Source organism: Pinus tabuliformis, chromosome J (assembly GCF_031772625.1).
Source record: "Pinus tabuliformis cultivar Carrire ecotype Pingquan chromosome J, CPIR1, whole genome shotgun sequence".
Lineage (NCBI taxonomy): Eukaryota > Viridiplantae > Streptophyta > Pinopsida > Pinales > Pinaceae > Pinus > Pinus tabuliformis.
Window position 1 is genome coordinate 212,811,308 of NC_142295.1, and position 18,653 is coordinate 212,829,960.

The following is an 18,653-nucleotide window of genomic DNA, read 5'->3' on the forward strand; positions in this document are numbered from 1 at the left end:
ACCAAAGAATATGTGCAGGAGATAAAAATAAAAAATAAGTTGATTTCCTCTTATTAAATGAGCACACTATTTTGGACGGGAATAAAGAAATATTATTGTACAAAAGTTATAACCAAAACCAAGTAACAGTACTGATAATTCACAATGATTAAGACTATTATAAACTTATTTCACATAAAATATAACAAGAATCAAAACAATTTATCAACAGATTATTCGCCAATGCTTGAATGAAGAATCCACCTGGCATTGAACTAGAAAATATATATTGTCACCATTACCCTATCTGGCCTGTTGATGTGTAAACAAGATTCCCAGGATGTGGATCGGCATGTAGCAATCCTGTATCCAAGAGTTGGACTAAAAATGCTTCTACTCCCCTGTTAACCTTGAGCATATAACAACAAAACCATAGAGACAATTCTCATCAGATAGAGGAATATACGCTAATTAATCAAATAGATAGCAAATATTTCAATCAGGAAATACAGGTGTCCATTGACAGATAAAAAAAGATTACACTTTTAAACTCATCCTCTTGTGAATAGTTCTAGGGAAATTTTCTGAGGAAATTTTTGCAATATGTATATACAATTTCTTCCTTCCAACATAAACCATAATCCCAAATGATACTTAGTTTACTTGGACCAATCCAAATTCAAATTCCACCTCCTGGCCATAATAAACGTATTGTAGATACCACAAACTATAGTCTAGAGGGGAAAGACTATGTTCATTAAAGAATAATAACTGATATCGATTGTCTAAAAGAAAATAAATAAAAAGGAAATGGAAGGAAATATATTAGTGTACACAAACAACCATGATAGGTCACGGGGACTTGAAATACAAGTAATATTAGCATAGCAGCAAGTGCCTAGGGTTGTCAGTTAAAGGTCCTTGTGGAAGCTACTTCGCAAGTTGGCTGTCAGTTGTGGTTTTCCACCTCATTCTACCCTCAAACTGATGGACAGATTGATCCATTCAACAAGGCCTTAGTCAATGCTCTCTGCATCTATTATTAGCACAAGAAAAAGTGGAATACTATTGAATTAATGCAAATTGCAGCGGGCATTGAGCATCCCCATTTTAGGTTTGTGAGGGCTTCCAGCCTCCTGCCACTTATGAACTTCCAATCTCTCTTCCTTTACCAACAACATCCCACTAGCAGAAGATGTTGATTTTTGGTAGCATCAGATGTGTTGTAGGCTTGTAGCCATGAAAATTGGTGGAGGGGCTAAGGCACATGAGATCTCCAGGACCCAAAAATCGTTTGGATAAATTCCACCCAGATGAAGAGGTATTAAAATAATTAATATTTTTAATGGGGTGCCTAAGTCTAAACTTAGGAAAAATAAAATATTAATGTGTATTAATATAATATGGATGAGAAAGTTCTAAATAACGAGAATCAAGCTAGATCTAATCTTAGTCGTTGATTAGGGACTTAATCTCGGCTGTTGAAAGGTCAACAGGAAAAGTATAAGAGGAGGCTTAAGGGTCAGTTGGAGATACACCAAGTTGATCAGTCAATTCGATTTTCTAGGGCAGGGTTTGCTGAGAAATCGAGTTAGTGATCTGTTGCAGTGAGGGGCAGTTCGGCAAAAGGCCAAGAATACATATCAGAGAGGTAGAGAGAGTGCCGGAGAGACAGAGCAGAGGCAGCCAGAGTTGATGCAGAGCCTTGGAGGGCCAACACTGAGGACGTAGAAGGCTGAGAAGCTGGCACAAGGAGACGCAGAGGCTAGCAGAGCTGAAGCTAGGCAGAAAGATCTATGTTGTGGTGTTTTTGAGGGGCACATTAAGAGCTGAGAGGCAGACACAAAGCCATAGAGGGTGACGCAGTCCTTGGAGGGTCAAAGATCATGTCATACCACATATTGCTGAGAAGAACACAGCAAAGGAGATGTGGGACACCCTGACCTCCTTATACCAGGGATCTTCCGTGCAGAGGAAGATGTTATTGGAGAACCAACTGAGGGCATATCAGATTAATAAGGGAGAGTAGATAGATCCATTCCTTCTCAGGTTGCAAGAGATTCGCGACAAGCTCACTTCCGTGGGGTCTACACCGGATCCAAAGTTCATGGTCAGGACTGCCCTGAATGCAATCTCTAGGGAGTGGGAGACATTTGTCCAAAGTATTTTGGGCAAGGCTACTCTTCCCAGTTGGGAGGAGATGTGGGCAGCTCTTTGACAGGAAGAGCTCACGAGATTGACCAAGGCAAAGAGTGTGGTAAGGGAGTCAAAGTCAAGGAGGAGGAGGAGGATGCAGCTCTCGCATCTGCGGGACAGCAGGGGCTACAAAAGAGGAAGAAGAAGGACATCTCCACGGTTAAGTGCTTCCATTGTGGGGAGCTGAGACATTATGCATCCCAGTGTCCCAGGAAAAAAAGCAAGGGATAGGCTTCCGACTCAAAGGAAGTTTCAGCAAAGGCAGAGCAGGTTGTCGAGACTGATGATGATTGTGCCATGAGTGCTCATGCACCTCTAGAGAAGAGGTAGCGAGACATCAAGTTGTAGTCGGGAGGACTACATGCTAGGGGCAAGATCCTTGACGTGCCCAAACTCTTGGATCACATCCGCTACGAGAGCCCTTAACATGGTAGCATGCTGATAGGTGTTGGGTGGAGCAAATTGTGATGGAGCAACAAGGCAGGGCTTGAGTGCAGAAATTTGAAGCAGTGCAGTGGAGGTTGCAGTACTGTGAGAGGCACATAGGTGTTTGCAGCAGCGCAGTGGTAGCAAAGGGTGCATAGGATAACCGCAGAGGTAGCTTTAGCAACACGAGGCTTCCATACTGACAAAGATGTCCGAGTTTGGGTGAGATCAGTTACTTACTTCTCGGTAACTGAGTTGTAATGTAGCAGTTAGCAGTGGCAATGTTATGGGCAGCATGGGCAACATGTTGAGAGGGAGCTGCAGTACAAATGTAGAAGTGGAAGTGGTAGTGTCATGGGTAGTAGTACAAGAAGTAGCAGTGCAGGGGATGTCAGGCAGCAAACCAAGCATCAACACAGGGATCGATGCGGAAGATCAGTGTGATGTATCTATTACAAAGCAGTACTAGAGAACATTCTTCACTAAGAGGGAATGTTGATTTTTGGTAGCATCAAATGTGCTCTAGCCATGAAAATTGGTGGAGAGGCTAAGGCACATGAGATCTCCAAGACCTAGAAATCGTTTGGAGAAAATCCACCCAGATGAAGAGATATTAAAATAATTAATATTTTTAATGGGGTTCCTAAGTCTAAACTTTGAAAAATTTAAATATTAATGTGTATTAATATAATATGGGTGAAAAAGTTCTAAACAACGAGGATCAAGCCAAATCTAATCTTACCCGTTGATTAGAGACTTAATCTGGGTCGTTGAAATGTCAACAGGAAAAGTAGAAGAGGAGGCTTGAGGGTCAGTTGGAGATACACCAAGTTGATCAATCAATTCGATTTTCTGGGGCAGGGTTTCCTGAGAAATCGAGTTAGTGATCTGTTGTAGCGAGGAGCAGTTCAGGAGAAGGCCGAGAATACATAGCTGAGAGGCAAAGAGAGTGTCGGAGAGACAGCGCAAAGGTAGCCTAGGCTGACGCAGAGGTAGCCAAAGCTGACGCAGAGGCTTGGAGGGCGAGTGCTGAGGACACAAGAGGATGAGAAGCTGACATAGGAAGACACAGAGGTTAACAGAGCTAACGTTGGGCAAAAAGAGCTACATTGTGTTGTTTTCGTGGGGTAGACTGAGAGCTGAGAGGCTGACGCAAAGCCATAGAGGGTGACACGGTCCCAGAGGGTGACGTAGTTCCAGAAAGAAGCTTGGAGCGGCTTTCGCTGTCTAGCTGAGGAATAGTCGAAGTCACTGTGGGGCTCATCATCTGGTTGCTGATTAGCCTAAATATCTTTCACCGAAGAGAGGTACTACTGTCGAGGGCATTCTCTGTTGGGTGAGCCATTTATGCCGCCCTAGTTGTATTCACAAAACTGCATAATAATAAAACCCTCATTTGCTGCACCAGTTTTCCCGCATTGGGTTTTTTCGAGGACGATTGTCCAAAAATAACAGTGTCCCTTGTGTTGTCTCAGTTTATTTTAGTTGTTGATCTGTATATTTGTGAAGGCTACTATTGTGTTTATTTCGATGTTCATATGATTAAATAGTTTGTTAATGTAAAGAACAAGTACGAGATAATAAACCAGAAATAGCAATAGGGATTTCTGATGTGTTAGATTCAGAAATTTCCACAGAAGAAGCAAGACAAGGCTTCTTTTGAGCTGAACTTGCCCAGGATTTGTGCTAGAGCACATCTTACACTCCAACAACCCAAGCCAAGTATAAATCTTTTCATAGTTGGCATTGTTGTTGCTTGAATTAGCAAGCTTGACAAGGTCCAGAGAAGGTGCTAAACATAAGAATACAGGAGATGCACCCACTGTCACCTTAGCGCATTCTCTTCTCACTTTTGGCTAACTCCTAGAATACAACTGGGGGTAAACCTACACAACACGACTTCACCAAAGACGTAAGAGACCCCAATACCTATAAACACTTGAATGATGAAGGTTAAGAGTTAAATGAAACAAACAACATGATCTAATATAAGATACTCTATTGCAAAAAATACATACCAGCAAGAAAAAACTCAAATATGTACAGATTCCACAGTGAAAATTGCACTAAATTTGAGACACATACAAATTATGAAATCAAGTGTCTTCAGGGGAGGAAATTCCATTGACTTTTAGAGTAATTTTAAGAGAGAACTTGTACCATCAACCAGTCCAATAAATTTTGTCCTCAACTAGATGACCATCCATGGTTCTTCCAGAACAAGTAACCTGTCGTCCATCAGTTCTTGAGCATGATTCAAATCATTAAAATGTGTATCTAAGATGTATTCTGCCTTAACAAGGATTTCAAGAGATTTTCTTCAGATATGAAAGCCAAGCTTCTAGCAAATGACTACCTTAACTTTAGGAAAGAACTTCCAAGATCAGTTTACCATACTTCTTTGTCATAATGCAAAAACAACTTTTGCGTACTTGACAGAGGTCATGCAAGATGGCATTCGAGATTTACGTCTCTACAACTTCAAGGCAGGTTGTATATCAAAGGACCTACCTTACTAATTTCGAGTCATATTGGTCTTCAAGAAGTTTGAATGTCCATTTCCCTTCCAAAGCTTATTGAGACATCAAGATGACTTTTAAGTTGCTCAGCACTGGATCTAGATTTCTTGGCAAGAAATCCTCTGGGGAACTGATTCCCTCTACTTTGCTTCTGCCCCACTAGGTATTGTTTTGCATCAACAAAATTAGCACCCCACCAGCAACTCCAAATGAAATTTGTGTTGCACCTCTAGCCACAGCTACTGGAAAAATGAGACTCAACAGTCTTTGCGCTGGCCCAGTAATCACTGCGCTGCCCTCTGCAGCAACAACGTCACCCAATCAGGTTGACATAGGCTTTGCGTGAGCCTCCCTTGGTGACTGTGTCACCCCTCCTTTGCTCTCTCGGCTTAAAAACGGTGTTGTCTCTCAAGACAATTTTCTTCACACAGATTTTCCTTTGTCCTTTCGTCGACTGCTTCGATCCTCCTTGATCTACAATTGCTCTGATACCATGTGAAAATTTCTGAATCTAACAAACCAGAAATCCTACTGCAGTAAACTGATTTGCATTACCTACTTGTGTTCTTCATTTTAACAAGTTATTTTCAAAAATATTCAGAAAATATTAATGCAAATACACTGTAGCCTACACCAATATACAGATCAAGTACTGAAAAATAAATGAGACAATCACACAAAGGACACTTATTTTTTGGTCTAAACGTCCCTGAAAAAAACCTGTGTGGGAAAATCGGTGCAACAGATATGACGGTTTTATTATTAAGTAGATTTTTTAACACAACTAGAGTGCCAAATCCGACTCACCCAACAGAGAATAAACCCGACAGAAGTACCTCTATCCGGAGACAAATATTTTGGCCAATCCAGTAACTAGATGAACAAACCCCACAGGTGATTGCGTTGTCCCCAGTGTTGTGCAGCAATGGCTGCTCCCAGCTCTGCGTTGGAACTACGTCACCTCCTCTAGGACTCAACAGTCTCTACACGCCCAGTAATCACTACGCTGCCCTCTGCAGCAACAACGTCACCCAATCAGGTTGACATAGGCTTTGCGTGAGCCTCCCTTGGTGACTGTGTCGCCCCTCCTTTGCTCTCTCGGCCAAAAAACGGTGTTGTCTCTCCAGACAATTTTCTTCACACAGATTTTCCTTTGTCCTTTCGTCCACTGCTTCAGTCCTCCTTGATCTACAATTGCTCTGATACCATGTGAAAATTTCTGAATCTAACAAACCAGAAATCCTACTGCAGTAAACTGATTTGCATTACCTACTTGTGTTCTTCATTTTAACAAGTTATTTTAAAAAATATTCAGAAAATATTAATGCAAATACAGTGTAGCCTACACCAATATACAGATCAAGTACTGAAAAATAAACGAGACAATCACACAAAGGACACTTATTTTTTGGTCTAAACGTCCCCGAAAAAAACCTGTGTGGGAAAATCGGTGCAACAGATATGAGGGTTTTATTATTAAGTAGATTTTTTAACACAACTAGGGTGCCAAATCCGACTCACCCAACAGAGAATAAACCCGACAGAAGTACCTCTATCCGGAGAAAAATATTTTGGCCAATCCAGTAACTAGATGAACAAACCCCACAGGTGATTGCGTTGTCCCCAGTGTTGTGCAGCAATGGCTGCTGTTAAGTTATGGTATGTTCTATGCTTATAACAGTTTATTTCTTTTTCTTATTATATTCCACCGATTAATAATCACATGTACATAAAGTAAAGTGCAGATAGAACATTAAACGATCGACAGAAAACAAGCCAAGACACAAGATGTGGCGGCTAGCCAGGGACAAACCCCACAATGTGTGGGGAAACCCATTCATCAAATCTTCTTTTATCTTCAATAATTCAGCAGAGAGAAATAGTACAATAAATCTGATTCATATCAGCAGTAGCAAACCCTAGATCAGTAGCATCAGCATTAGCGGCTTCATTATTAAACTAGGGCAGACCATATCTCACAAACCGACAGTCGAATTGACTTCATTCCACCACCAAAAGTTTCGGCTTCCACAGGAGGTTCAGATGAACCTACAGCGCAGTTCTGATGAGGAGATCTTCTAGGCCACGCAAGTCAATCTTTACTTCTGCAGTTGCAGCTTCAGTTTCAGCAGTTTCCGGCTTCAAACTAGCGCCGTCGATATCTTGCAAACCGTTCGTCGGATTGACTTCATTCCACCACCAAAAGTTGCGGCTTTCAAAGGAGGTTCAGATGAACCTACAGCGCAGTTCCAAAGAGGAGATCTTCTAGGCCACGCAAGTCAATCTTTACTTCTGCAGTTGTAGCTTCAGTTTCAGCAGTTTCCGACTTCAAACTAGGGCAGTCGATATCTTGCAAACCGTTCGTCGGATTGACTTCATTCCACCACCAAAAGTTGTGGCTTTCAAAGGAGGTTCAGATGAACCTACAGCGTAGTTCCAAAGAGGAGATCTTCTAGGCCACGCAAGTCAATCTTTACTTCTGGAGTTGCAGCTTCAAATTCAACAGCTTCCGGCTTCACATGTGTGAGAGAGAGAGACCCATTTCAGCGCAGTAGAGAAGAGACTCATATCTGCGCAGTAGAGAGAGAGAGAGATGTGATGAGATGAGTCTAAATGAGGAAGAGTCCTCTTATATTTATACACAACGTTGGTGGGTGAATAGATGCGACTGTTGGGCTTCTGTGCCTACATGAGTTGTAGGTCGGCTTGATAATAATTCCATAATCAAAATAAATTCATATCTCCATGAATACTTATCGGAATTGGATGATCTTTATATCAATCCTACACCTCTCGACAAGAGGAATCTAATAAAAATATTATTAGCCATGAATAAGATGACCCACATGAATTTTTGCCCTGGTTGCCAATTTTAACACTCCCTCTCAACCATGGAGAACTTCATCTGCAATCTGTCTATCGGTCGTTACTATTCATCCATCAAATGCACTGCCTTGTACAGCCTGACCCTTGCCCTGCTCTGCTCTATTTTGCCTGTTCTGCTTTGTCTTGTTCTGCCCTGCACTGATCTGTACTGTTTTGTTCTGTTCTACTCTGCTCTTGCATTGTTCTGTTCTACTCTGCTTTTGTCCGAATTATGAAGAAGAAGAAATGATCGAGGATGTATGATACTGACTCAAAGTCAGTCTAAGAGTATGTACCACTGGTCCTTGACCAGTGTCAACCAACCCAAAGTCAGCGTCATAGTGAGTACAACTCCAATGGTCCCAGACCAATATCATCCTCCACTGACTCAAAGTCAGTCTCAGAGTATGTACCACTGATCCAAGACCAGTCTCAACCGACCCGAAGTCAGCGTCATAGTATGGTACAACTCCTACCACTGGTCCCAGACCAATATCATTGATCCCAGATCAATGGAGGTCATCCTAGCGTAGGGAGTACGGTAGTTACAACGATGCGTCCATCGGTACTACTATGGTCCCTAACTTCATTTCCCTACTCATTGATCAGATGAGAGGTACTTCCCATGAGTCCCAGACTGCATGGGTAGGATGCCTCGACAGGAGAACTAATCAATCCTGTCCTCACAGGAGAACACATCAATCCTGCTACAATTGCCATGGAGAACACATCAATCCAGGCCTCACAGGAGAACACATCAATCCTGCTACAATCGCCATGGAGAACACATCAATCCAGGCCGCCATGGAGAACACATCAATCCAGGCCTCACAGGAGAACACATCAATCCTGCTACAATCGCCATGGAGAACACATCAATCTAGGCCTCACAGGAGAACTAATCATCCTGCTACACAGGAGAGCGAATCATCCTGTTCCACAAGAGAGCGAATCATCTTGTCCCACAAGAGAGCGAATCATCTTGTTCCAGTGTGCACCACCAGGGGAGGGTGAGTCACCCTGTGGTCGTATGTTGCTCCAGTAATAACCGCAAGCCCTCAGAGCTCCCAGAGCTCAATGTATGCAACATGCAGGACCCTTGTACAAGGGTTTCTTGCCGACTCCAAGTCGTTTGGGAAAATCACAGATTAGATCTTTCCTCGGGGCTTTGACAAGGTGCATCAACCTGTACATCATCTTAATGCGATGGAGCCTCCTTGCTCATCAACTTACCATATCCAAGATGATGTCTATCTGCTGGAGCAATCGACGAATACGGGATTCCTCAATAATCGAATCCCACCTCTGGTTGTTATAGAGAATCACAGTGGTATCCAATGTAAATCCAAACAGCTCACTGAAGAGCTTTCGCAACCAGACTACCTCACACGAGGTTATGCTAGCAACAATATATCCTGCTTCGGCGGTGCTCAAAGCCACCGACTTCTGCTTCCTGCTCATCCAGGATATCGAAGCAGATCCCAAGGTGAAAAAGCACCCGGAAGTGCTCTTACGGTCCACCACACTGCCTGCCCAATCAACATCAGTATATCCAAGTAGTCTCACATCTCCGGCAGTGTATCTTAATCCATGAGAGATTGTGTCCTGAAGACATCTCAGAAGATTCCTGGCATCAATCCAGTGAGGCTCAACCAAATATGAGCTCACAATGCTAACTGCAAAAAATATGTTCGGACGGAGGTTCACCAAGAACATCAATGCGAATGAGTTTATGAAACTCAAAGGCATTTCCCAAATCTGGTCCGACATCACTACCATATAACTTCTAAAAGTTAAGATCCTCGAGATAGTCACAGGCTTACAGTCCATCATACCAAATCTTTCCAATATCTTTACCACATATTTCCCTTGAGATAGGAAAATTTCCCTTGGCTTCTGCCATACTTCAAGTCCTAGGAAGTAGTGCATCAGTCCTAGGTCTTTCATTTCAAATTCAGAGGCCAGCTCCCTCTTACATTTGTGAATGAGAGGATCAGCACCTGTTAGAAAGAGGTCATCCACATACAATACCAGTATGAGAGGCTTGTCATCTTCAACCTTAAAGTAAAGGTTAGGATTGGCTTCACTCCTAGTGAATCCCAGCTTCATCAAGTAGCTATCGATCCTCTCATACCATGCTAAGGGTGCTTGCTTCAGCCCATAGAGAGCTTTCTTCAACCTGCATACATGAGATTTTCGATCATAAATCTCAAATCCTTCGGGTTGCTCCACGTAGACCTCTTCTTTGATCGAGCCATGCAAGAACGCAGTCTTGACATCCATCTGATGTAGGTTCCATCCTTGTGAAGCGGCAAGGGCTATGATCGAGTGGATGGTCGTATATCTGGCAACAGGTGCAAATATCTCATCATAGACTATACCTTCCTTTTGGGAGAAACCTCGAGCAACAAAACGAGCCTTATACTTTTCCGTGCTTCCATCTGCTGCATGCTTTATCTTGTAAAGCCATTTTGAAGTAACAATTGTCTTGTCCAGGGTCTGGAAACTACTTCCCAGACATCATTCTCCATAATAGACTCATATTCTACGGTCATAGCATCCTTCCATACTTGATGCTTGACGGCATCTGAGAATGACGAAGGCTCATTTTGTATGATCGTGCTCATGATGGTCAGGTATCCTTGATACCTATTAAGTTTCTTACTTTGACGGAAGGTTCCTCAGGGTGCAGCATGTCCTTTAGCATCATCAAGTATCCCCCTAAGCCATGAAGGCCTCTTCCTAGAAAAGGAAGGCTCATGCGGATGAGAATCTATCAGATCCATGGGTTCTTCTACACCAGGCATTGATTCACCATCCTTTTCTTTCGGTTCCCTGGTGTCGGCTTCTTGAGAGCTACTCAAAGTCAGCAGATTGTCCGCCTTGCTGAGGGCCATATCTTTGTCAAAGGTGACATCATGATTAATCACGACTTCCCTTTGACCGATGGTGAACATTTCTTCAAGAGTTTTGGAACCCAATGCTTGATGAGGGCATCGATTTTGTACATATACGACAGTGTTTGCAGCTTCAGCCCATAGAAACTTAGGAAGACTTTGATCATGTAGCATGGCCCGAACAGCTTCCATAATTGTGCGGTTCTTCCCTTCTGCCACACCATTTTGTTCAGGAGTATATGGTGTAGTAGTCTCCCTCTTGATGCCAGCCTCTTTACAAAAATCATGGAACTCATTAGATTCATATTCAGTCCCATTGTCAGTTCTTAAGATCTTGATCTTCTTTTCGGTTTGATTCTCGATTAGGGCTTTGAAGTGTCGGAACCAAGGGGACACTTCATCCTTCTTTTTCAAGAAGTATATCCAGGTATCTGTAAAAGTGAGATAATATGAGTATCCTCCCAAGGAGTTCACAGGCATCATACCTGATATGTCTGAGTGAACTAGTTGTAATATATCGGAGGTCTTGCTTTGACTTGAAGGGAATGGTCCCCTTTTGAGCTTTCCTTTGGCACATCCCGGACATACACCTTCTTTCTCTACTTGGAATTTAGGCATCCCTGTTACCATCTGTCTTACATCGGGTAGAGCTTTGTAATGAAGGTGGGCAAACCTCCGATGCCAAAGTTCGGACTAAAGAGTTGTGTCACAAGACATGACACCTAGCGGACTTCCATCGACCTGATATAATGAATCAACACTAAACCCAAGAGTAAAGGCATCTTTAACATTATATACATACCTTGCCAATGCTGAAGGTTACCTTGTAGCCTCTGTCTTCCATTGCCAAGATGGACACCAGGTTCCCTTTGAGGTCAGGTGCATTTAATACATCCTGGACTTTCTAGCCTTCTTGAATGGTTGTCCTCTTCCTCGATCTCCAGCTCTCCTCTTACCTTCGCTGTTGAATTTGTCATTCCTTTGATTTGCCATCAGAGGGATTTTGATCATCGTCCCGGTGTGAGTCCTTTCTTCTCTTTGCATGAGAAGAAAAGGCAGCAGGAGGACCTTTAGGCATGGGCATTTCTTGCACTTCTTCCCTTGTTTCTTCTTGAATGCATCTAGCCATTAATTCCTCGAAACCAGGAATTACATTATAGTTCAAAAGAGTAGTCCTGAACACATACCATTCAAATGGCAATCCTCCAAGAGTTGTGAGTGCCATTTCTCTGTCAGTAATAGTTTCCCCAATAGATAGGAGATCGTTCTTGATCTCGGTGCTTCTTAAGAAGTATGCTTGCATACTTTCATCTTTACCCTTCTTGATTTCCCTCAGCTTATTCTATGAAACAAAACTTGATTTGCATCATTAACTTTAAATAAACTCACCAGTCTATCGTAGATTTCCTTGGAGGTGTCCAGTTCAGAGATGTAGGCCACCAAGTGCTTGTCGAAAAGTCCCGTATGATCTTCTATTGTTTTGACTTCTCCATTTTTTCATTTGTTCTAGGCAGCAGCGGATGCATTTGATGGAGGCTCAACAATATTGCCTCTCACATGATCCAACACTCCTTGATCTTCAAGGGTTAGATCGATAAACATCTTCCATCCGTGATAGTCAGCTTTCTCACGGAGCTTGTCTTCGGCAGGAAAGAGTGTTGACGACCCCATAGTTCTTTTAGGATAGCCTTGCCAATCTTTTCTTCAATGATTGCTCTTTCTCTTGCTCGGGCTTTGTCTTCACCTCATCTCCGATACCATGTTAAGTTATGGTATGTTCTATGCTTATAACTGTTTACTTCTTTTTCTTATTATATTCCACCGATTGGCAATCACATGTACATAAAGTAAAGTGCAGATAGAACATTAAACGATCGACAGAAAACAAGCCAAGACACAAGATGTGGCGGCTAGCCAGGGACAAACCCCACAATGTGTGGGGAAACCCTTTGATCAAATCTTCTTTTATCTTCAATAATTCAGCAGAGAGAAATAGTACAATAAATCTGATTCATATCAGTAGTAGCAAACCCTAGATCAGTAGCATCAGCATTAGCGGCTTCATTATTAAACTAGGGCAGACCATATCTCACAAACCGACAGTCGAATTGACTTCATTCCACCACCAAAAGTTTCGGCTTCCAGAGGAGGTTCAGATGAACCTACAGCGCAGTTCTGATGAGGAGATCTTCTAGGCCACGCAAGTCAATCTTTACTTCTGCAGTTGCAGCTTCGGTTTCAGCAGTTTCCAGCTTCAAACTAGGGCAGTCGATATCTTGCAAACCGTTCGTCAGATTGACTTCATTCCACCACCAAAAGTTGCGGTTTTCAAAGGAGGTTCAGATGAACCTACAGCGCAGTTCCAAAGAGGAGATCTTCTAGGCCACGCAAGTCAATCTTTACTTCTGCAGTTGCAGCTTCAGTTTCAGCAGTTTCCGACTTCAAACTAGGGCAGTCGATATCTTGCAAACCGTTCGTTGGATTGACTTCATTCCACCACCAAAAGTTGCGGCTTTCAAAGGAGGTTCAGATGAACCTGCAGCACAGTTCCAAAGAGGAGATCTTCTAGGCCACGCAAGTCAATCTTTACTTCTGGAGTTGCAGCTTCAAATTCAACAGCTTCCAGCTTCACATGTGTGAGAGAGAGAGACCCATTTCAGCGCAGTAGAGAAGAGACTCATATCTGCGCAGTATAGAGAGAGAGATGTGATGAGATGAGTCTAAATAAGGAAAAGTCCTCTTATATTTATACACAACGTTGGTGGGTGAATAGATGCGACTGTTGGGCTTCTGAGCCTACATGAGTTGTAGGTCGGCTTGATAATAATTCCATAATCAAAATAAATTCACATCTCCATGAATACTTATCGAAATTGGATGATCTTTATATCAATCCTACACCTCTCGACGAGAGGAATCTAATAAAAATATTATTAGCCATGAATAAGATGACCCACATGAAGTTTCGCCCTGGTTGCCAATTTTAACAGCTGCTCCCAGCTCTGCGTTGGAACTGCGTCACCTCCTCTAGGAGCTACGTCACCCTCCCAGTGAGCCTTCCCGACTCAAAAATCAATCTGTTGAACTAATGCTCGATCTTCCTCACAGAAACCCCAATGCTACATCTAAGTGACTGCGTTAGCTCCTCTAGCCTCTGCGTCACCCTTCTGGAGTTGCATTGTCTCTCCCTAGTGTTGTGCTGCCTCTCTTCTATGTATTCTCAACCTTGGACGAAAGTCCCACTACCAAACTACCCCTCTCTACACTAGAAGCTCACTCCAAAATTATCAGCAAACCACGCTCCAGAATTTCGATCTAGCTCAAGTGTTGTGTTAATTCGCGGTAGCATTGGATGTGCTCTACCCACGAAATTTGGTGGAGAGGCTAAGGCACATGAGATCTCTAATACCCAGAAAGGGTTTGGGCAAATTCTACACAATTTGGGAGATATTAAAATAATTAATATTTTTAAAATATTAAAATATTAATGTGAATTAATATAAAATTGTGTTAGAACGTGTTAAAATTGGCAACTAGGGCCAAACTCCATGTGGGTCATCTTATTTATGGCAGCTGATATTTTTCTTGGATCCCTCTCGTCGAGAGGTGTAGGATTGAGATAAAGATCATCCGATTCCAATAAGTATTCATGGAGATATGAATTTATTTGTGTTATGGGACAATTCGTCAAAGTCGGCCAGCAGACAAATTGCCCCCTCTCATCCTCAATGTAGCACTATAAATAAAGGAGACTCTCAAGTCATTTTATACACCTCTTGTGATCTCTTCCTCTCCACTTGTCTTTGGGTTTTGGTGGGAGGATAGATCTCAAGATGATACACTACCCTAGAAGAAGCCTTAGACCCTAACGTTGTCATGGAGGAGACACAATTTCTCTTATGTTGTCAAGGAGAAGCCATAGTCGTGGAGCTGTAAAGGTCTTCTAAGGAGACCTACGCTACCCTAAACTACAACCCATAAAGCCAGCCTTAATGCTAATATGGAGAAGCCACTTGATGCCCTAATACGATGTCTAATACGCAGCAAGAAGAGACACTTAAACGCAGTCATGAACACAGCTAAATGGAGATCCACAAAAGCCCTAACCGCAGTCCTAGAACACAGCGCTAACGCTGCCCTAAAATACGGTCATGGTCACAGCAAGGTTTGGGCAAACATATTATGCCCTAGCCGCATCAAAAGAGACAGCGTGAGGACAGCATGGAGGGCCTAATTAGAGGTCGAGTTGTTATGGGGATGCGGGTTGGTTTGAGGACTGTTTGAAGGTGCAAATAGGCCCAAGAACAGGGCTGTCTCAAAGGAACAAGGAGCTGGAGATTAGGCCGACTAATGAGGCTCCTTGCAGGCCTACCTTGAAGGCAATTCAAGAGCACCAAGATGCTGGAGTAAAGACAGTTAGGGCACTTCTATTTCAGCTATAGAGAAAGGCTACTACTGTGTGGGAAAGGAGGCTGCGTAGGAGCTGTGTGTAGGGTTGTTAGGCCAAGTCTCTACAGGAGCCTAATCAAGGTTGTTTGGACAGCAATCAAGGTAAGGAGATCTGTTTTTGGGCAAGCTGTAGATGACAGATGAACTGTGGTAGGTAGCGGGTCAATCCGTTAGGACTATTGCAGCGATCCTAACTCAAACCACTTACATTGGCATTGCTAAGTGTTAGGCCGCAAGCCATAGCACCATAGCAAGCAACCTTAGTATCTTAGGATGAATGTTGTGATGCATAGAACAACAGTTTTGTGAGACTCAGTGAAGGTGCAGCATGAAGGACAGCTGCAAGCTTGGTGACACATAGGGACAGCTGCAAGCATGAAGAATCATGGACAGCAGCAGCATGGTAAAGCATGGATAGCAGCAAGTATAATGGGACAACAGTAAGCATGGTGCAGCAGTGGCACTATGTACAGCAGTGCTAAACACTGGGACAGCAGCAGCATGAGGTCCAACATTGTGATGATGGGTGCAGCATGGTGCAGCATGATGACGAGATGCAACACTATGATAGGTGAAGCAGTCACCTTGGAGAATCAGTTGAAGCAGCATGTCTTCAACTGATCTCATGTATCATCATCCTAGGAGATGATCTATGCTCTTATCTACATAAGTCAAAGTGTTGACTTCTGCTATAAATGTACTATCTCTATCTCTCTCTCTCTCTCTCTCTCTCTCTGCTGAACTATTGAAGATCATATAAGAAGAATTAGCGAAGGGTTTCTCCACATTAGAGTTTGTCCCTGGCTAGCGCCACATCTTGTGTTCTCTTGTCTTGGCTTGTCTTTTGCAATTTATATTTATATTCTACCTGCAGTTTACTTTAACGATGATATGATTGCTGATCTGGAAAAGATATTAAGCTAACTGTGAAAATTGAAATAAATTGCTCTAGCATAGAACATACCTAAACTTAACATGGTATTGAAGATGAGGTGAAGATAATGCCCAAGCAAGAGTGACAGAGCAATCACCAAAGACAATTGGGAAAGGACAAAAGGATCAATGGATTCCTCATCCCTCTTCAAATTCACCAAGGGTGAAATCGAAGTAGAGAACATTATCAGAATGGCGCTGAGGAAGCTTATGATGGCCTACCTAAAGATCACTTCATTGGAAAGTCCAGATCTAAGGGTGGAGAGAAAGACAGATGACTTGTTCAGCCATTATGCGAAGGAGTGTCCGAATGGCAGGGACACATCACTTGATGATGATAACAATCATTCCAAGGACATCTTCAATGATTAGAGGAATGACAGGTAATGCAAGTCATCAAGAAAACAGTCGACTCTTCAGAGAAAGCAAGGAACCCCAGGTATGAAGAATCAAACGTTGTTTCTGATAAGATAAAGAAGTGTTATCTTGTATTGGCCCTCTCCTTCAGATTCTTTGGGAATCTGGCTTATTGATTATAGTGCTTCAAGGCACTCCATCAAATAGAAGGGTGCTCTCTCTCTAATTTGGTAGAGATGGAAACATTCGTGGGATTATACTTGGAGTCGATGCCACCTATCCCGAAAAGGGTGTTACCCCTCAATTGAATGAGGGTAACTCGATTCATTCACAGAATCTCTTTTATGTACCTGATCGCAAGAAGAACTTGGTGTCCATTTCGGCAATGAAAGTCAAAGGTTTCAGGGTGGCATTCATCGATGGAAAGGTACGTGTTTGAAAATAGAATTTTCAAAAGACGCTTTTTCTCATGGGTTCAAGGTTGGCAATTTGTATCAAGTTGTAGGATGGTCCATTGGGGATCATGTCAATTGACATATCTCATTTATAACACCGGAGGTCTACTTATGGGGCCCTACCCGATGTGAGTCAGATGGTGACAGGGATGCCTGAATTCAAGAAGAGCATGAAGGTACATGTCTGAGATGTACGGAAGGAAAATCCTACAAGGGGACCATTCCCCTCATGTAGCAGGTCCACAAGTTTGGAACAACCCGAGGAGTTTGAGATTCATGATCGGGAATCTCATGTATACATGTGGAAGAAAGCCCTCTGTGGCTTGAAGCAAAACACCCCGGGCATAGTATGAGAGGATTGATAGTTGTCAAATGAAGTTGAGATTCACTAAGAGTGAAGCTGATCCAAACCATTGTTTGAAGGTTGTGGATGATAGACCTCTCATATCGGCACCTTCTAAGAACGATCTATTTCTGATAGGTGCTGACCCTCTCACTTGTAGAAGTAAGAGGGAGTTGGATTCCGGATGTGGAATGGTAAACTGAAAGCCCGTGACTACCTTCAGGATCTTAACTTTCAGAAGTTATATGGTGATGATGCTGGACCAGATTTTGGAAATGCCTCTGAGTTTCATAAACTCATTTGCATCGATGTTCTTGGTGAACTTTCGTCCGGATATATGTTTTGCAGTTAGCATGGTGAGCTCATATTTGGTTGAGCCTCACTGGATTGGTGCCAGGAATCTTCTGAGATATCTTTGGGGCACAATCTCTCATGGATTGAGATACTCTGCCGAAAATATGAAGCTACATGATTATTCGAATGCTGACTGGGCAGGCAATGTGGAGGATCACTAGAGCACTTCTCAGTGTTGGTTCTCTTTGGATTCTGCTTCAATATCATGGCTAAGCAAGAAGCAAAAGATGGTTGCCTTGAGCACCGCTAAGACCGAATACATAGATATGAGTATGACCTCGTTTGAAGCTGCTTGGTTGTGGAAGCTCTTCAGTGAGTTGTTTGTACACATGATGAATACCACTGTGATTCTCTGTGACAACCAGGGGGGGATTCGATTGTTGAGGAATCCCGTATTCGATGATTGCTCCAGCAGATAGACATCAGATACTACCTTATCTGGGATATGGTAAGTCGATGAGCGAGAAGGCTCCAACATATCGGTACAAATGAGCAGGTCGCCGACATTTTTTACGAAGCCGCTGGGAAAGGTCAAATTCTTGACTTTCCGAGAACGACTTGGTGTCGTTCAAAGACCCTCTTATGAGGGTCATGTATGATGCACACATTGAGCTCTGGGAGCTCTAGGGAGCGCAAGGTACTTCTTGGAGCGACATACGACCACAGGGCGACTCACCTAGTGGTGCGCTATGTACAGGGTGATAGGTTCAATCTTCCCTTGTGATACCCTGTGGCCGATTAGCTCTCCCGTGGCAGCTATGAAACAGGATGATAAGTTCTCTTGTGGGTTGGGATGATTAGTTCTCCCGTGGCGACTGTGGGACACAATGATTCGTTCTCCTATGGACAGGATGATTAGTTCTCCTGTCGAGGCATCCTA

The 18,653-nt window shown here is 42.9% G+C and overlaps 1 protein-coding gene across 1 annotated transcript in view; it reads right to left on the bottom strand.

The window, feature by feature from the left end:
• The window catches only part of LOC149226454 (uncharacterized), a 513,224-nt gene that overhangs the window by 237,519 nt on the left and 257,052 nt on the right, over nt 1-18,653 (bottom strand). Inside the window, exon 9 of the mRNA XM_089377495.1 lies at nt 282-388. Coding sequence (XP_089233621.1) covers nt 282-388 — 107 coding nt within the window. The remainder of the gene's footprint in view (nt 1-281; nt 389-18,653) is intronic.